The sequence below is a fragment of the Coffea arabica genome, chromosome 2e (assembly GCF_036785885.1).
Source record: "Coffea arabica cultivar ET-39 chromosome 2e, Coffea Arabica ET-39 HiFi, whole genome shotgun sequence".
Classification (NCBI taxonomy): Eukaryota; Viridiplantae; Streptophyta; class Magnoliopsida; order Gentianales; family Rubiaceae; genus Coffea; species Coffea arabica.
In genome coordinates, this window is record NC_092313.1 from 14938974 (window position 1) to 14959812 (window position 20839).

General features: G+C 34.6%; 1 protein-coding gene across 3 annotated transcripts; it reads right to left on the minus strand.

Moving 5' to 3' along the window:
• Positions 1 to 626: 626 nt before the first annotated feature.
• On the minus strand, positions 627 to 17170 carry LOC113731113 (probable LRR receptor-like serine/threonine-protein kinase At1g53430). 3 transcript variants are annotated; one of them, XM_027256191.2, is made up of 26 exons: positions 16850 to 17170; positions 15457 to 15610; positions 15040 to 15111; positions 12563 to 12634; positions 11682 to 11753; positions 11240 to 11311; positions 10855 to 10926; positions 10700 to 10771; positions 10054 to 10125; positions 9863 to 9934; positions 9697 to 9768; positions 9519 to 9596; positions 9375 to 9446; positions 8732 to 8800; positions 6908 to 6982; positions 5287 to 5349; positions 5074 to 5098; positions 4934 to 4997; positions 4276 to 4643; positions 4016 to 4196; positions 2474 to 2611; positions 2279 to 2385; positions 1862 to 2069; positions 1447 to 1768; positions 1217 to 1367; positions 627 to 1119 (listed from the first exon to the last, which is right to left on the minus strand). In XM_027256191.2, exons 1-26 carry the CDS (start codon positions 17010 to 17012, stop codon positions 814 to 816), a joined length of 3192 nt encoding a protein of 1063 aa, XP_027111992.1. In that variant the 5' UTR covers positions 17013 to 17170; the 3' UTR covers positions 627 to 813. The 3 variants fall into 3 exon arrangements, with proteins under 3 accessions (XP_027111992.1, XP_071935278.1, XP_027111994.1); XM_072079177.1 differs by having other exon boundaries at positions 15040 to 15100; positions 16850 to 17164; XM_027256193.2 differs by lacking the exons at positions 15457 to 15610; positions 16850 to 17170 and having other exon boundaries at positions 11682 to 11881; positions 15040 to 15106.
• Positions 17171 to 20839: the final 3669 nt, after the last annotated feature.

The following is a 20839-nucleotide window of genomic DNA, read 5'->3' on the forward strand; positions in this document are numbered from 1 at the left end:
GACTGCGAGCAAACTCTGAGCAAAAGTGATCCATTGAAGGAAGGATTGCGACTCACAATTGGGTATTGTTCATCTACAAATTATCACTAAATAAACAATTGGATCTGTTGGGTCAGACACTATCATAAAACAAAAGCATTTTTACATGATTGAAAACTTCTGCTATTGTCAACTGTGGACTTGCACAGGTGCAACTGCAAGTTGGTCCGGTAGTATCTGCTCATTTCGGATTTGGTGTATAACAACGTATTATGCTTGTTCTATTACAAGAGTTAATTTACATGATCAAAATGTTTCATGTACTCAGAAATGCAACAATATGGTGTAATTATATGTTATGCCTGTTTCTTACTTACCCATATATGTTAAGCCTGTAAGAGAACCAAGAGCACCTCATCGTGCTGTTAACAATCGTACCTTCCCTAGTTCCTATGCATCTAAAAATCAGATTCACATCATGCATTTTTTTTTTTTAACCAAAATACTACATTTGATTTCATATCATGCAAAAGTTTAACTGTTCTCCTTTTTCATCTTGTTGACTACAATTAAGCAAAAAGGAAACGCTAAATCCATTATATTTTGCAATTGCACTTTCCAAAGCAAGCATGTCATGGAAAAAGATATTATGTTTTCTTGAAATCTGGAACTCATTGAAATTTGAAATAGCAGTTGATACACCATACATAAGCCAAAAATATGTTTTTGCAGAATACATATTCACACACAGAAAGGGCATCTGTAAGCATCCACAAAAAAGTGAAAGAACAATACCATATTCCATCTCAATGGTTTCTGATCCCAAAACATTAATCAGTGACGTTGAGAATCATCAATTTCATTGCCGGTAGATGGAGCAATAGTTGTATTTGAAGTTTCCCCATGAGAAGTACTCCCAGAATGAGTAGACCGAGGTTTTGAGGCAGAGCTGATATCAAATTTCTCATTGCCTTCAAGAATTTTAACCACAGATGACATGGTAGGCCTGAGATCGAAGCTTTGGTTCACACATTTCATTGCTAAACATAGCATTGTAAGTGCTTCATTGGGTTTATAGTTTGATTTCAGATCTGGATCAACTAAAGCTATAAGATTCCCCTCCTCCTGGTGTTTATAAGCCTGCACTTGTAAAGAACAGCCTGTTTTAACAATCTACCCCCAAAAAAAAAAAAAACTTATCCTCTTCCTCTCTTGTGTTACATTTCTGTTATCTCACCGTATTCAGAAGGTAGTCATTTGAATCCTTTGACCTCAATGTGATAATTTCCTGTCCGCTAACAATTTCAAGTGTGACGATTCCAAAGCTATAAACATCTGCTTTAGGTGTTAAGGGGATGCCTTGTATCTGCTCAGGTGCCATATGTCCCCTGCAAACAATGCTCTGTGATGAGAAAATATAATGTCTACAACAAGATAAACTAAATTGAAAGAAATGTGATTCATTACGTTATTTTTGGTTTTGGCAAACTACCAAGGGGAGTTTTGTCTTTAACAAGCGGGGCATCAACATGCTGAGAATCATGACTACCAAGGGCAGTTTTGTCTTTATCAAGCGGGGCACCGACAAGCTGAGAATCATGAAATTGGGAGTATCCGAAGTCGGATATCTTCACGGTAAACTCGTTGTCAAGAAGTATGTTTGTTGGTTTGATATTGCAGTGTATTACTTGTAGTTTGGACTCATGAAGACAAGCCAAACCTTTTGCCACCCCAAGGCAAATCTTAGCCCTTGTTTCCCAGTTTAGTTCTAATTTGGCTTCTGCTGGACCTGCAATAAGCCCATTTTAACAAAATCACATAATGCAATTTATTTGGCTTAATATTCTAATGGAATTGCCGGACAAAAAGTCTCATGTTTTACCAAATAAAGCATGTTGAAGGGAGACTTTTTCCATGTACTTGTAGACAAGTAGGAGTTGGTTTTGCTCGGTACAGGATCCCATTAGCGTTGCAAGATTTGGATGTTTTAGTGCAGAAATTGTACCAATTGCGGTTACAAATTCGTGGGCCCCTTCTTCTGACTTCGCTGAAAGCTCCTTGACTGCTATTTGAATCCCATCGAGTTCACCCTGATTCAGTCAAGTTCTTAAAATCGATCATTTAGAACAAGAACAATGCTGATATTAGTGAAACTGAGCAGGCTGAAAAAAGTTCTAAATTCGCTTTTCAGCATAAGCCGTGAGGGTAGGGATTACCTATGTAATACAAGTAATCTATCAATCATAAAGTTAACAGAATTCAAATGCGCAAGTGAGTTTAGTGTAAACATAAAACATGCCTTGTAGACATTTCCGACTCCATCTATCTTGTTATCAGGAGCAAAACCATTGGTGGCAGCCTTTAATTTTTTGTAGTCGAAGACCACTCCGGGATGTAGCTCCGAGCCTTTCATAAATAAAACAACATATGAGTAATAACAAGGAAGAAAAATTTTTGAAGCATTGTGGATATCAATGCATCAAACTGAGTATACCTTTGAGCTTTCTATGACGAATCCTGACTAATGCCCAGGATAGAGCCAAGATTAATATGCCAAAAACCAGGGCAGCTCCAACTATCCCGGCAATAACAGCGGGAGGAATTTTGTTGTTCCTTTCTGGTTCCCTAGGAACTACCAAAACAACAATACAGTTTGTTAGAAACGTTACATCTTGCATCAGAAAGAAGGAATGCGTCTGTTATTTTGTATCTATTGCTAGAAAGGATAACAAAAGTATAGGAAAGAGTTAATATGAACACAAAATAGTGTGCAACCAAAAGTTCAAGGTGTATACACTCATCTAGGAAAAAAAAAAATTGCTATACTTTTTTATAAATATTGTAATATTCAGTATAACAGAGGATCCAATTCCAATAATGAATTAAAACAATTGAACCAATCTTGCAACCCCCAAACCCAACTGCTTCTTGCCCTTCTGCACCCATTCTCCTTCACATCTCTCCAACTCTTTCTCCACCATAAACCTTCATGTGCTTAATTCCTGATGTGCTTCTGAGATGTCCCAATCTTCTTAAATAACCTTCTAACACCTAGGTCTGCTTCTTCCCACAATTCCCCGACCCTTTCTACCCATCTGCACAACTTCCCCCCCCCCCCTTCTATTTCCTGCGCTCCTCAACTGTTACGTTTCCACCCACTATCCCCTCACCCTTCTTTGCGTTTGTGGATGTAACATAACCAAAGAAGAGAATGAAAAGAGTGGGAGAAACAATAGGAACGGGTAGAGGATTGACACATTAAATATCAGAAAAGACGGGCCACTTAGGCATTCCACATATCCTTGGCAAATTAGATCAGTTTAAATTGATGAAACTAAAACAAGAATAAATGGAATTATGTCAGTTTAAACGGATGAAATTAAAACAAGAATAAATGAACATTGAGGACTGTTAAAGAGGATAGTCATGTGGGGAAGATTAAGTGGTAAATTTGAATGTGTGTTGTGCAGTGGTGTAGAGGAATCGGAGAATCATATCTTCTTTGAATATCCTTTTTCAGCAGAAAATTCTAAAAATGGTTTCAGTTTCCAGAGATCCTTTGGCATGGTCAATGGAATTGTCCTGAGTCTCTGGGCATTGGATGTCTACATCCTTTATTGATAAATTTCGAAAACTTGCTCTAACTGTCTCTGTGCTATTCCAAAATGAAAATATATCTGCTGTGATTATAGTAGGTCAGATTATTGATACCAACCGGTATATTGGAGCCTCATGGAGAGATGCGCCAAAGATTCAGGAGAATTGGTTGCTGATAGTTGAGTGGGGTATTTTTCATAAATGCTTTGATAGAGTTTGATAGACAATTAGAAATATGGGTTGTAAAATGTTGTAGAGAATCATAGATGTACAGTTAGCGTATATATGCTTCTTTGCATATGCTTCAGTTCTCTATCAATAAAATTTTGCAATTTTACTGTAAAAAAAAAATTCAGGACTGTTGCAACAATCTATAACAGAAAGTATATACGCTATATATAACATGACTTACTGGTTAGTCAATGAACAAGAACCATACCAGGATACACGGAAATAGCTGATATTAAGGGACCATAGTATTTTGTTGGGGTGTAAGTTGAACCTTTCCCAGTCCAATATAAATGAATCTCCAGTCTTGAGTCAGTTACAGATACATTGCACTCCATGAAATCTCTTTTCAATTTTTGTATATCAAAATCTCTCTGGTAATACTGGCCGCCCTGTAGTCATAATTGATCCAGTTAACATCTCCGATTTCTCCGTAAATAGTTCTTTATCTAGATCAAATTAGTAATTTACCTGAACATCCACATCAAAAACCCTCTTCCTGATTGTAGAAGATCCACTTGTATCCCATCCTATTTCAGCAAAGTGAAGTTTAACCGTATAGTTGTCATTTTTCAAACAAAATCCATAATATTTCAACGATATTGGAGCTATGCGCGCATTTGAGTACAAAGATACATCAGTGTTGGATATATTGCATGTTTTATCTAGAATGAATTCATCTTCATCTGTATCCAGGAACTTTCCCATACTACTATAAGCCCAAGTCTTATTTGTACTCAGAAAGAAAGTTGATCCACCATATGATTGCGTATCAGCTTCATAATCACGTCCATCTACTGATGTTGCATTTCCCCCACAATTAATGTACAAATGATCATCTGTAATACACATAACAGTTAATATCATCGTTCCAAAGAATCTGATGAAGAGAACAAGAAGATTATGCCAACATGGGAAGATAGACTTCTCGTTACTACTCTCATAAAATGAACTCTCAACAAAATGAATCCATTGTCATAAAATGAATTCTCAACAAATCGCTAGCATGTGATGGTTTTGCAGACAAATGACCATGTAGGTAGGAAAAATCAGTCACAGCAAAATCACGGGAAACAACAGGAAGTACAGAAAGTACCAATCTAGTTTTTGAGTAAATAAAATATCTTACAAATTTGTGTGTCATTGTCACAGTGGTAGCCAGCTTGTTGCCATTTCGATCTCGTATCACTATACTGAAAGAAATAAGGTTGCTTCCTAAGACTTGCTTCAGCAGAAAAACAAGCATGCTAGAATTTAAACAGTACTTACTTGAGAGCGGTATTCGAACAAGTTCCTGGAAGAAAGAAATCATGACAAAATCAGCATATGTCATTAGTGAAAGGTACCGAACAGCATAACCATAAACAAATAAAAGGAATATAGGTAGGTATACGTCTGAATGCATGTTTACACTGAATAACTACACTTGCATGTACAGATTTGTAGTAAACCAAAATGCGACTACAAGTTAGATTTCCTCACAGATTTGAAGCTACATAGTCGTTACTCAAGGTCACATTTGTAAAAGAATTTTCAGAAACATCCCTGCAAAATGTCGAATGAAACTGTTACAACTAAGTATAAATTGGGCAATTATATATGGAAACTGAAAGCAATAAACATTCATTTTAATTGTAAGGAATATACATTGTTGAAACAAAATCAAATTTGAAGACCAGTAAGTAAATCAGTGAATTTTGTGGAAAAGGAATGAGCAATAGTATAACATGAGTTATGCAGTCATGAACAACTTGGTGATCTCTTTATTGCTGAAACTGTTGCATCTTGTAATAAATCATAAATTTATGCTCATTTTTCTGGAAAAGTACTGTGATTCCGATCATGCAATTCTCCAACTGAAATATATATTTACACTACTAAACTATGTGGTGGATTAAACATCGAACAATCAGCATTCCATCTACTATAGGTAAGGGCTTCTGTAAGAAACCTTAACAGAATGTGAGCTGCCCTTTTTTTTTAAAAAAAAAAAAAAAGATAAATAAATAAATAAACAATGAGTGCATTTCCATATATGCATAAGCCATGAAATCAACGAAATATCACAAGCCATGAGTGCATTCCTGTTTGTTTCAGCCTATACTTCAATACAAGGACAGTGGGATTTGTCCTATCATCATAGAAAGCATCTACTGCATGACTTGTTTGTTATCTGACTACTAACAATTTAGTTGACTAAAAGGAAAAAGTTCTACAAACAGAACTAAAGGGAGTCGGTGCGATGGGAGAAAGGAGCATTGAACGGAAGGAATCACCAGAGAAAATGCAACAACTAATCAGGAGTCAGTGCGAGAAAACTAAAGGGAGTTGGGGCGATGGGAAAAAGGAACATTGAACAGAAGGAATCATCAGAGGAAATGCAGCAACTAATCAGGAGCTCTCCTCACTAGTTTTACAAACGTAATTAGAAAAAGCATCAGGCTAAATAAAACATGTTATGTCTTATACAATAATCCAGGGCAATTAGGTCAAATTTGTATAGATTTTATTTCATTATGGTATCTAAATATTGATAATACGTAATATTGAAAAACAAAAACTACATTCCATTTTTACTTGTGCACCAGATATTGGAATTAAAAAATTCTTTTTCTAACCATCCTGAACATTCTCGTGTCCTAGACTTCCATCATGAACATTCATTCACATGTACCAATCGAGGGATTTAGAGCAATCGAGAGATACAGCATACTAAAAGATTGATCTGGATTCAGTTTCTAGAGTGTCAAAAATCCTTTACAGGTTCAGATTCGCTCGACTGGTTGACGCTGATATGTTATGTTGTTGCCCAGGAGTGGGGAGGGAAGCCAAAGCATTATATCTTCTTAAACAGTATTGTGCTTCTACACACATTTATCCATTCGAAAATAAGTATTTTAAAAATTCTAGCATTGTAAGCATGTCAACCAAAAAGACAGCTAGCATTAGTCTTCTTCACGTAAGTTGCTAATGTCAAAACAACCCTAATGAAGACATCTGAACTCAAAAGAAATTTCGGTTTGTATAACACCTCCCTCAAATGAATGCCATCCTCTTAATGTTTAATTAGGCGAAACTCTGAATTCACCAAATGAACACTTACACATATGAGCCAGAGTTACTCAAACTCGTCAGCCATCCAGGTACTGTCCCATTGAGGTTGTTACTTCTAAGAAAGCTGGAAAATAGAGCCAAATGCCAAAAAGTTCTCAAAACTTACTATGATAGCCAAGGAAACCTGAACTCGTGAATAAGAGGAGTAAGGTGATAAGTAGTACAATCTATCATTCCAAACAAGTCTGAAATTCAATGAATGCATAGTCAAATTATGTCTAGATATACCAAAACAAGAAGTACAGTTACCTATGTGCCAAGGCAAGTGCAAAGCAAGGAAGACCCGAGTTCAATCTTGTCTCTAATGAAAAACCAACCAAATTTGGGGCCAAATGACAATTGACATATAAAATAATTAGAAAATGACAATTAACATACAAACTGTAAGATATTTTCAGGTGATACATGGATGAGTTGGCCTTCAGACAAGTCTTCACGCCACCTGGATAATCTATCAACTCCACATGCTATGGCATTAATTTGGCATTAAGAACCAGATTGGGTGTGTAATCCGCATCCCAACTCAAGTATTTTTTCCTTTGGTTACAATCTTAGTGAACATGATTATTTCCCGTGCATAAACATATGCTTCAGATAATTAAGAAGTTATATTCACATTCTGTAGGATCTTTGACATTTACAACTCATTCCTAAAGCGACAAAACAAACGTAGCAAGATCCCAGAAGCAAGGTGCTTCAAACTACTTAATAATTTAAAGAAAAGAAAAGGAAGCTTCAATCTGTCTTTTATTGGGTTCAAAACTCTCCATACAACATAGTTAACCAGTCAATAATGGTGGGTAATCATCCTTGCACTGACTAAACTATCAAACAGTCCTGAAGATATGTCACAACCAATCAAGGACCATCGAAGACAAGAATATGACGGAACATATAGAAAAATCCGCCTCAGAAATTGTGGGCTATAGCTATCTTCATATTTTGTCTGGCCACCAATGTAATAGGGAGAGAAGATACTGTATATTAACTAGAAGTAAGAGAATCTGCCCCCACGAATTTAGGTGAACCTATCTTAGTATTCTCCAAATCAGAATGATAAATAGTAATAAACGGGAAATACTTTATAAGCAACTCTCAAACACATAAAACTACAAAATCGGGCTGCTATTTCATAAGAATTTGTTGCTGTTACTAAATAATTGAGAAAAAAGCAGTCACAAAGTCATGTAATGGAATATTCATCTTGGATAGGATCTTGTCACATGAAAAGCAACCCGTCTGATCTGGTGATTTAGTAGAATCAGTTGATCAGGAAAATCAAGAATATCCAGGTGGAAAATTTTTTCAAATCTTCAACAAAAGACTCTAGAAGAGGAAGTTCAGAGGTCGTGTCTTAAGTCAGTTTAGCAGAAACAATGAGAAAAACATGACTAAAAGTTTAGTATCATTAGCAAAAACAAATTCTTGTATGCTTCCGTTTCTTGTATGTAGTTCTGAAGATTCTAGCAGGTCATGCTACAGTGCGGCTAAAGGGCAAACAGAGTCAATTACTGCATTCCACCTCCTATAGATGAGATCTTGGGTTTACAAATAGTCATGCACTATGCTGCAAATTCAGTAGAAAGATTAAAATGTGGGGAGTAAATGGAACATCCGAGTAGGTAGACGGGTAGAGAATGTAGCTAAAGTTGTGTCCAGATGTGATCCAATGGATATTCCATGGAAATGAACAAAGAACTATAAGGCGTAGAACAAAATGAGTTAAAGGTATGGAAAAAATATAACATTATAGTTGTGCCTCTATTAATAGAAAGATGGACATAGGAAGGAAAGATGACAAAAAATCTCTTACACGAACTGTAGCGGGGACTGGTTCAAGTCTGGCGGAATTATCCCCGTCAAATTATTGAAACTCAAGTCCCTATCATGATAAAATCCAATATGAGAATATAAATATCTTTTATCAAAACCAGCACACCTACAGAAGGGCTTACTGGAAAACAAAAGGCAGATTAGAAAGTAGTATTTGATGATAAAAATTAAGCAAAACTTGAGTATAGCCTTTAAATTTTAATCCTAGCACCACTTTTCTTTATCAAGCATAAAAAATTCAAAACGAATTGAAGGGAAAAAAAATTATGACTAGTAAGGTCATCATATCAGTAATTCAATCCAATTCAAACACTTTCCACATAAAGATTTTTTTGAAAGCTCTATAGCATGTAAGAAGTTTTCCATTTAAAGTCGGTTTCCAAAGGCGAATTATAAAAATAAACTAAGACAGTAGGGCATATGCATATAAGGGGAGCAAACTAGACCTCTTAAACCTGCAGAATTCCCTGCACATTAGGATGCCAAGACATAAACACATAAACACAGCTGCCTGTGCAAGCTTGGCATCACATGCGCACACATGCATACTCACATAGCATCGGGCATGAAAACAGAAAGCAAGATTAAAGGGCCAACGGACAGCATACTGAAACATCTCTTACAGGTAAGACAGGTTTGTGAACCGCCAGATATAATCAGGAATTGGACCAGTGAGTGAACATTTCCTCAATGTCCTGAACAAATGAATGAAAATCTGTAAGAAATGAATTACATAAACCAATACTAATTGACATTTCAAAACTTACAAGGATTTCAGATGCACAATATTGTGAATATCAGGAAACAAAACATCTGTCTCTCGTCCAGGTAAGTTATTTATGGCCCTATACATAAATAAATTTAGAAAACAAACATCGTAGTCTTCTTACAATGTCTAATAAAAGGTATCAAGAATGAGTACGTTTAATGGGCCTAAATACTTACAGGTAAGTCAGCCTTGGCAATCCTAAGATTTTATTTGGTAAATGCCCTTCAAAATTGTTTCCCATCAGTGACCTATCCAAAAAAAAAAGTCAATTTTGAATTACAATAAATAAATAACTCAATTGTAGGCCAAAAAATTTAGTTCATGTAGTTCACTTAAGCTTACAATATTTCAAGTTTGTCCCACTCGAAAATATATCCGGGGATGCTCTTGTTGAAAGCATTTCCTCGAATATTGCTACAGAGAGAGACAATGGTCAAGGTGAGTCTCTTGTACAGAAGTGTGCTTTTTTTTTTTTTTTTTTTTTTGCATTAAGTGAAAGATGGCAAAATCATATGCCCCGGAATTTCACTTACAAAGCCTTCAACTTTGTCAACTTCTGAAAGCTTTGAGGCAACTGATCATCAAAAAGATTGTTCATCACATACCTGAAATTATGTGTCATTTAATATCCAAACAAAAAGAAGTAAATTCAAGATCTTAAGTTGTAGTTGATTTTTCTTCGGCGTCCACATTTCTAATATAGGATCTTCAGGCTGTCATATTTCATCTCTGAGAATATGTTTTATCTAGACTATTTTCATGTGTACTGTATCCCCAAGATTCCATGTTAACTCCGGTGGCCTGGACTCTAAGGCAAAACAATGAAATGGCTTGGTTGATGTTTTCCAAAGTAATAAAAATCAACAGACGTTCCACTCTCTCTCACATATATACCCTATTCATTTTTATTCTTTCTGAAATTCCAATCTGAGGTGTGCTATTAATCAAAGTCTATTTTGTAGTAGATTAGGTTTATCAAGTCCATTTATTAACTGCTTTTAGCTTTTCCTGCTAAGCTGAGAGATTAATTTTTCTCTTTCTTGATGAGTAGCAGCAGTATGTTAAATTTATCCTGTTCTTGTCAACTCTTCGAGTTTCACTTCCTTCAATCGGTTACTTTTCATCCACATGCTAAAATAAATAGTGTAATTAGTAAAATAAAATCATTTAGGATCTTACATCTCTTCAAGAAGAGCTAGGCTTCCCAGTGATTCAGGAAGCCGACCCCAAAATTGATTTTCAGCCAAATTCCTACAACTCCATAAGACACTCAGAATAAACCAACAAAATAAAGCATATATGATGACAACAAGAAATCTAAACCAAGGCCTTACAGTCCTCGAAGTGTTGAAACATGCCCCAACTCATCTGGCAATTTCCCCGACAAAGAATTATTATATAAAACCCTGCATGCAAAAAAGAAGAATTTAAAAATAAAAATTGCACAAATTAGATGACAAGTTAAGTATGCACTTTTTCCGACACTTTTTAATATGCACTTCTTTTTTTTGTATTAATCAGATCCAGGACCAAAAAATCAGTCAGCTAGATCCACATCCATTCCATTTCACGCCTACCTTAACTGCGCCAAATTAAGTAGACTGATCTATTCTTAAACTCTTGTGGGAAAAAATAGATGGAAGCCAATCTAGATCAGCACCCAGAATCAGTCCAATTGCCCAAGTGACCCAGATTTCAAACAAAGAACAAGATACTTACAGGTATTCAAGCTTTGGACAACCTCCGATTTCCGGCGGAATTGATTCATTAAACAAATTATTGCACAAATATCTGTGATTGCACGAGAAATTACATAGATCATCATCTTCAATAATATATTAAGATGCACAAATTGAGAAGATGTTCTTAATTTACAATCAATATTATATGCTAAACATTCCCAAAGGAAACAAATGGCCAAAAAAAATTTTGTTTTGATACTTGGATATGCTAAGTAGCATCACTAGGTGGTGCTTATTCTAATTTATATTGATGCAATTTTTTGCTATTTTCCCATTAAAAGAATAATCATGCCAAGTGTTACTTTATTTCCGTCATCATTGATGCTTTTCTTTCTTTCTTCATGCAAAACTACAAAATCTTACCAACAAGTCATATGATCAGATAACAATATATAGTACACAGTGATTTGCAGACTTACAAGCCTCGTAATGACTTCAGTTCACTAAGGAACTTCGGTAGCGGTCCTTCCAACTTGTTATCACATAAGTCGCTTGTTAAAGTCAAGCCACAGCAGCAACTCTTGACTTCTTGCTGCAGCCGCAATTCTTGATTCTTGACTGTGGCAGAATTTTGTAATCCCACATCGCCAGAAGCTGAGGGAATAGCCTCCATTGTTTCCTATAAATAGAGAAGGCCTTTGAGAAGTTTAAGTGCATCACTTAAGAGAGTTATATGGGCTATTAGCTTCTTGAGTCATTTAGCCCATTTAGTCAAATATTTTAGGCTCTCTTATTTTGAGTTTAGGAATATTTTCTAAACTCTTTTGTAAGTGCCTATTGGCCTAGGAACCACTTTCCTACGGTCTTTTGTATTTCTTCTTCATAGTAGAAATATTGCTCCTCCCTCGCCCGTGGACGTAGGTCAATTTGACCGAACCACGTAAATCTTTTGTGTCTTTTATTTGCTTTGTTATCCGTCTTTATATGGTTGGTTTTACCGTCTAATTATTATATGGCTGGTATCTACCGCCTATCTATTATATGGTCGGTTATACCGCCTACTTTGTGCTAACTTGAGTTTGTCTATTCCTGGCCCGGTCCTAACATCGCTGTCCACCAAAACAGCCCATTAGAATTTTCCAACATGTCAGTGGCAATATGAGGGAACATTATTGTACAGATTACTTTTGTTGTATCGTTACTTTTTGGCAATTAAGAGTCAGTTAAAATTAACTAACTGTACGTTCTCTTGCTTCATATCAGCTTTAGCCACAGAAAATGATAGGGATTGTAATTTTGACGATCAAAGAATTCCAAACAGAGTAGTTTTAACAGAAATGAAGTTCATATAGTTACTTACAGTATCGAAAGCTGAGACAACTTCACAAAAGTGTTGGGAATTGAGCCCATAAGACTATTTGACCTCAAGTATCTGGAAATGCCAAAATAACAAATGGATTTCACTGCTGAAGGAACATTCGACAAAATCACTCTGTATATATATACATCTTTCAAATTCCAATCAAGCTGCTTTCAATAAATAGATCCATTCCAATAAAACAAATAACATGAGAAGAATGGCAATGAGAAGAGCACAGATTTAGGAACAACAGAAGATAACAAAAATTAAAACATAAGAGAAAGACAAAAAAAAGAAGAAGAAGATATTATACACCTAGAGATCAACAAAACTCGAACATTTATCATAATGGGACAATGTCATATTGTTTAACTGAACTAAAAAGTCTGTTTGTTAAAAGCTTTCCTGTTGATTCTTATAGAAAAATCCTGAAGCTGAACATATACTGTAATGACATGACCATCATGGTATTTTGCTCAAGGTTTTTATAGTACATTTTATCACAACGGGACAATGTCATAATGTGTAACTGAACTAAAAAATCTGTCAGTTAAAGGCTTTCTTGTTGATTCTTATAAAGGATTTCCAAGTTCCATACATGGCTTGAGCATTTGAGTGCCAAGAGTATATATTGACTCCACAAAGTTCGGGAAAATAAAAAATGAGAGAAAAAGAAGATGTGAAGAAATAAGAGTGCTGGAGAAAGATGATGAAGCCTACTCAACTGTAGGGCAGCTACATCTATCTATATTATTGTGCAAAAAAATAAATGTAACCCTAAAAATATCGCCAATTTTCAACACACAACATGCCTACCTTCGCATCATATCCTCAACACTCATCCACTAAAATTCAGCAGAGGAAAGGGCTAGAGAGAAGAAAAGTCTAAAAGAATAATTAGATGAATTGTGTTCTGCACATGTCTAGACATGCCTAATTTGATGTTTAAAGAGTTGGGAATTAGCATGGTTAATATGATGTATATGATTGTTCACAAAGGAGCCATAACACTTCCGCAGGGTACAATAGACAGTCTGTGAACCATTGTATACGGGACTCGTGTAACTGAGAACTAAGATCTGAATATATTACATTTCTACCATTGATCGTGTAACCAGTTTATCCAACCAAAGGCATAATATAGTTAGAGATATCCAACAACCCCGTTAGTCCACTAGTTTTTATACCTAATTACTGCATAATTCATTTACTAGTACTGAAAATATATAGCTTTCCAAAGGTAGCATTTGCAAATCCAAAACACAGTCAAGGTAGTATTTTAATGTCCGAATTTTAAATGAATAGGAAAATTATTTTCTATCAACCACAGCTAGAGTTGCTAGTCGGTGAAGTAACTTTAAAGCCAATTGAACAAAAATAGACTTGGTGTTTCATGGTCAAAACCAATGTTTCAAAAGCTACGCTCTTGGAACATGACTTCACCGTCTCCATCCACAAACTTCAGAAGAATTTCGTTTGGATCAAATCTTCCCCACCCTACATCATAGAAGATACATTAGCACCACTTTACTTTCTTTCTCTCAACACCCTTCTTTTACTCTGCCCAGACAGAAGTCTTTATTTACCCTTACGCAGCTCATAAGAACAACTGATCCCTTTGATGCTGACACCACCAACTATTCTTAATTGGCAGTTATATCAAAAATTTTACATCTCCCTCCTGCTCTGCTGAATCTGTACTTTTCCTCTATCCAAACGAATCTGAGGTCCGAAAAATCCACTAAGATCCAATTGCTGTAAAAGGAAGAACACCTGTGTCCCACCAAAACAAGCACTTGGAGAAATACGTTTGGAACCTGGATATTGGAATATCACTTTTCTGCTAATTTGAAGGCAATAAAAGTCAGAGCATGTACTCCTTGGTAGGATTTACATGTTAAGGTTAACAGGATATCACTAGGACTCCTAGATTCCATCTGTTTGCGTCCCTTACTGGAAAAATTACTACTCCTGGATTAGAAAGTTACTTTTGAAAAGGCATTGAAAGATATGTATAAATAAATAAATATACTATGCACACACCTATATCACATGTATTTTTGTGCATAAGCTTTTGAAAAGTTGTCAGAGAAATGTAGTTGAAACTATATAGGAGGGAGGACACCACTAAGCTAGTCTCCAGAGCGCAACTGCTATGGTATGTGAATCGTTTTACAGTTCACTGTATTCTGGTAATTTTCAAAGAAAGTGTTGTTATTAGACAGATGATTGTTATGCTATATTCAGACTAACGATTTCCCTATAGTGGAAATCTTAATGGCTGAAAAATAGATACATAACACAGATCAAGAACAAGAGTACTAGCAAATATAGATTCATTGAACATTACATCTAGAGAATGAAAATAGTGATCATTATCAGTCATCGAGTACAGATTTCCGATTTGGCTGTAATAGTCCTCAATCAACATCATTAAATGACAAAGAAAGCTGAAAAAATGTTCTGCACTTGCTTACAGTGATTCCAAATGAGATAGGTTTCCAATTTCTGGTGGTATAGACCCTGTTAAATCCTGACCTGAGAGATAACTGAAATCCAAAATGTTGGTATAATGCAAACGAAATCCCCTTGATAAAGAAATCCCCAAAATCCAAGAGTCTAAAAGCAATGATAGCATATCAATATTAATTGAAATAGTCTGTTCTCCTATTTGAGTGCATCATTCTCAGGCCATATACAGCAGCTAAGTTCTTACATATCCACTCAAGGCATATTAGCTGTCTTTCGCAGTGAATAAAATTTTAAAAGTCATTTGACCTTTTAGTTCAACTTACAAGTGTATTCTAAGGATAAGCCGCTTAAATTAGAGTTACAAAATGCCAATAATTACATGAAAAAAAAAACTAAAACATGTGCAGTCGGAGAAAACGTACATCGCAACCACTCTGCAAGTTTTGTCGTCCAACGTGCAATTGCATGTAAGCACAGGACTAAACTTTATATAATGACAACTCAATTCGGAGAAGTAGGCAGGCCCCAAAGGCGAGTATGGACTCAAAAGTTGAAGCAGACTGTTGACAGCATCCACTGACAAGAAATTGTATATAAGACACTAGCATGGACATATAAAGTTCTCAAATGAATTAAGAGAGTTCAGAAGATAGCAATTGGTTGGATAAAAACAATCACGTCAATTTAATTTCATCAAATCTGATATCAAGAAATGTTGCCAATCAATCTATACCCTTCATTCTCAATTATCTCAGAGAATTCAGGTGTCAATGCCAATCAATGCAGCTAAACTTACAAGAAATGTTTCTCATAGTAAAACAAGAAATACTTGCCCACTTTTTACATCTCAGAACAGTCTTTTCGTTGTCGTCTCCACAAGAAATTTTCAATTACTCAAACAACCTTAATAATTGCCATGCTAGTAACAGATGAATAATGGAATCGAACCCTTATCACGAGACCAGGAACAAAAACCATTCTTCACTAATTTGATTCTCCAAGCCAAGAAATAAACCGAATCCACAAAAGAACAAGAACACTAGTTTCAGTCTCCAATATAACAAATGACACTACCTTCATACTAACAACAGAAACAGATGACAATTCCTTCAAAGCATATAGAAACATTTTCACCTGTGGCTGTTAGACACCGTCACTTGCTTGGGTGGTTTTTTTTTAAAAAATTTTTTGGTGCATGTGTGCGTGAGAAGTAAGATAACTATTTAATTACATGGTAAATATTGCAGTGTTAGGATAACTTCTTTTTATACACTATCGCTGTATAATTTTGTCTTTTACGCTAATAGGTTTAGATCATACTATATAACATGAGTTAAAATTTGAATTCAAATCATGTATATGTGACACACACATAAAAAAGAAACTAAATTCAAATTTAGTTTCAGAGAGATAAGAAATGTGATAAAGAAAGTGATAGATAATAGTTTCCTAAAGTTTATCTAAAAGGAAGAAAAATGAGAAATAAAAATCAGGATAAAGAATTCCCTTTCGTTGTTCTTCTTTTTCAAAGAATGCCCTTTTTGTTTTTTACATTAACAACCGAAAAGGCTATTGGTCTTTCTATTTTTATTTGTTCCACTATTTTAGTGTTTCCTTTTTAAGGAAATCCCTAAGTTATTTCTACATTATAAATTTTTCTTCAATTAATAAAAGTTTAAACTTTGGATTCGATTGACTCCATTTTTCTTTCCTGCTTTTTCTCTCTTCCCTGCTCCTCGCTTCTCGAAAATATCTGTGAAAAGTACAAATATACATAAAAACAAGCAATTTGGTGCATGTATGCTTTTTACGTACCCTCTTCTTCGGGAAGCTTTGGCTTTGGTGGCTTTGGTGGAGGTGGCAAAAACGGAGGCTGAGGGGAGGGAGCAGCAGCAGGAGCACCAGTCATCACTTGTCCCAAACTTGTTTGACCGTTCAGTGCCAAAAACAGCAAGAAATAAGCTAAAACCTTGAGCATGTTTTTCTCTATCACTATTTTTTTTTTGTATTCCTCTCAGGAACTTGCACCTTGCTTTGAAGCTTAGCTCTGAAGTGTTCCACTAAGTCTTGCATATGAATGCTTGCTTGCTTGCATTGCATGAATTCATAATATAGAAAAGCTAATCTGGGAATGAATTATTAAATTAAACAATAATTTGTGGGCACCTCAGGTACAGTTGCCTTTCATGTTGGAGAGACAGCTTTAGTTACAGGAAAGCTAATCAGGGAATTAAAGGAGCTTTACTTTAGGATGCCAATAATGCTGGTTAATTCCAAAGCTATAGCTGAAAGGGACTTAGCTAGACAAATTTAAAGTCTGAATTGTCGTTGGTTCTCTAAATTAAAGTCTGAATTCTTAATTAGTCAATTTGGAAAAATAGTTAAGCTTCCTTCCACGCTTTTGCAAGTTAACCTATCTTGTCGCTTTCTTAAAGCAAAACAATAGATAAATAAATAAAGCAAGAGTTTTAAGAATGAGGATGGTACATGAACTTGCATGATCACCCACCACAATAGACGAAAAATTCCTAGGCTGGACCATGCCACCACATATCGAATTACGTAACAAAGGTGACGTAAGGGGAGTGATTAATGAGTAATGATAATCATAGTGATGTCTAGTTATGGCCATCAATGTCGTACTATAGAATCTTGGTCAAGTCTAAAGATAACAGGATATATATTCCAGAGATGCTTTACCGGAATGGACCTACTTGAGAGGAATAGAACATAAGGTATGTGTGTGGATGCAGGAATATTTTATCTCTCAAAAAAAAAAGATGATTGCCTTGTTCACATGGTCTTAATCTTATTACCATCAAAGTGGATGTGCAGGAATGAATTTGCATGATCAGGAATATCCATAAACAGGCTTACTTATTCAAGTGGACTTACTGTATTTGCATGCATAACCAAGCTGATTGGTGATCCAAAAGTAAAGAGATTAAAAGTGTGAAATGACGACAACATTTTGTGTTTTTTGATGCATAACTGAAGTCGATGTCATATTATAAAATCTTGAAATGGACATACTTGAAAGAATTGATTAAAAAAAAAAATGATTGCATTGATATTATTATGCATGGCCGCGCGACCAATTCTCATTCATCAACTGGATGTGCAAGATCATAAAGTTGCTTGATCAGGGATCAGAATTTTCTCCACATGAAAGGGAAACTTCTTTAGCTGTACCCTGCTGAAATGGTTGCTGTATTACTGCAAGAGATGATGCTCCTACATGATTCGTTTTGAGGCTCATGTTAGTCGAGTAAGGCAAACCAAAGCTAAATTTACTACCGTTTGGTTTGTTTAGATGGAGGAAGTTCCGTCATAAATACTTCCCTCTTAATGAAACCGAGAGATAAACAATATTACTTTTTTGTATATCAACCTAATCACCCAAAGGTCTTCTAGTGTATATGAGATTAATTATCAATTTTGATAACAACATCTAACTGATCATCAAGAAATGGTTTAATCACCAATCCCAATTGTACGGTTCAATGATTCATACATAAAATTAATGCAGGCATTAATACAGTAACATGTAAAAATATACTAATAGATTTTGCCACTTTTTAAAAATTTGTATTTTATATCAAATCTCATAATTCATCCAATTTTAAATCAAATATAATCCCCTCCATTAATTGTACCTTCCAATTAGAGCTGTGATTCTAGGAGCTCCAATCTGTTGATGCGAGTTGGCTTCCATTTGGCTGATGGTGTGACTTGGAAGAAATGCTAATTTAAGTCGCCGTCAATGGGTAACTGTTGGGAGGAAAAAGAATGGGAGGAAGGCTTTTCCCCTGCCTTTTGCATAAGACTAAGCAAATAAAGCCACTTTTTAGCCCCATAGGCTGAGGGGCCGGCCGGAGCCCATTGTCTGAAAGTCACCATTGCCTTGGGATCAGTTGCAAAACGTGTATCACGATGATCTTTCGGTATTAAAATTATCTTTGGAATTTCGTTTAATGCAGTTTTTGATAATCAGTTGTTTGGATACCTTTTCAATAAAACAAGATGAAAAAATTACCTCAATCTCATTCTTTTTCAATTCAATTTAACCAACCTTATGGTCCTATGTAGGAAAAAATTGCAGAAATATTACTTCATATTTCTATTTTGTACTTTACTAACTCTCTCGTTTTAAGAACACTAGTGAGACGGCCTGCACGTTGCGCAAGAGTGCTAATACTTCCCATGTTAAGTTGCTTAATTCTTAGCCGTTATATATTTCTTATAATATAGAGAGTCATATAATTGTTATAAGTCTGGCTTGAATTATAAAATAATAGTGTGGTAAATTGGTTGGGTGAATATAGTGTTAATAGTTTGTGTAGTATGGATGATATTTTGTAATATAATGGTTAATAAAGTATTATAATTGAGACAATGCAGTGTCGACATTTTGTGTGGTATGATTTGTATAAATTATGTGGTTTGAGTGAGGTAATTATAAAGATACCCGTCTATATTTATGTATATCTCTATTACTCACTAAGTTCCATAAATATGGGCCTATTTCCTTTCTTTTTGCACAAAAATTAAAACATTTAATCAATATAATCACAACAATTATTTTTCTTTCATATTTTTGTAAAATGCCCTTCACTAATATTAGATCATTAATCCACATTAAGAGCCATGTATTATTACATTGTTTTTGAAATTTACAATAGTTTAATTTTTTTAATGTAAGAAACAATCTAATTAATGTTGCATGTTTGACTAAAAGAATAAAAAAAAAAATAGCATACAACATTGTTTTTCAATTTAGAGCAATTTAGAGCCATTAGGAAAAATGAATATATATACATTATATATATATACATTAAATTTAGAGCCATTAGGAAAAATTTTATAATAATTATATATATACATTAAATATGGATATCTATCTAACAATATAAAAGTGAGAGTTGCCCCATGAATAGTGTTTTTTTGTCAAGCGGTTATCCTGCAATTGTTATTGGATGTCCGGACTATTAGTAAATAACATACTAATTATTCTTTTTTATATAACGAAAACAATAAGAATAAAAACAAGGGCATTAAAAATTTGTAATAATTATATAGAGTAATATGGATATATAGACTAATATATCTTTATAATTGTATGTTTTAAAAAGCAGTGGGATTAGAAACCATTTTTAGTCCATGACACCTTAACCGATTTTGGTTAATTGTGATAATAATGTTGGACTTCTTTTCTTATATTTTTTTTTTTTACTGATGTTCAATTTTTTGGGAATCGTGCAGTGAAAAGCTACTGCTGAACATGCTAAACAATCAATGCATTCAACAATTTTACAGAGCACTATTTTATTTCATTTTTTTGCAATATATGCATTCATTTTTTTTCCAAACAATTTTATTTCATGTCATAGTAATAAAATCCATTTTTTAAGTTACTAAAGCCAATAATAATTTATTAATTATTTCCTCAATAATTGTGCATTTACATAACACTTAACAATTTTATTTCATGTTAAGCCAACAATCATTTATTAATTGTTTCCTCAATAATTGTACATTTACAGAATACTTCAAAAGCAAATAATTAAACACAAAATTAACTTTCTACTAAAAATACAAGACTAACTTTTAAATTTTGTTTAAAAAAATAAAAAAAATCACTAAATTCAACATTCCAACTTAAAGAGCCTAAATAAAAAAATATATAATAACATTAAATCACATAAATTGTATCTTTTTAAAATGTACAATGTAAAATTAGTTTATTGAAGATCTTGAGATTCCCTGTTAGTTGTAAAGTTACAACTTTGCACCATCTGGTCAATC

What these genes read in the sequence shown, in the direction of transcription:
- LOC113731113 (XM_027256191.2), bottom strand. Translation starts at nt 17,012, where the DNA reads ATGCTCAAGGTTTTAGCTTATTTCTTGCTGTTTTTGGCACTGAACGGT. An exon ending in TGTCCAAAGCTTGAATACCT is followed by an intron (nt 10,927 to 11,239) that starts GTAAGTATCTTG and finishes TTTTGCATGCAG; the next exon opens with GGTTTTATATAATAATTCTT. An exon ending in TTGACAAAGTTGAAGGCTTT is followed by an intron (nt 9,935 to 10,053) that starts GTAAGTGAAATT and finishes CTCTCTCTGTAG; the next exon opens with CAATATTCGAGGAAATGCTT.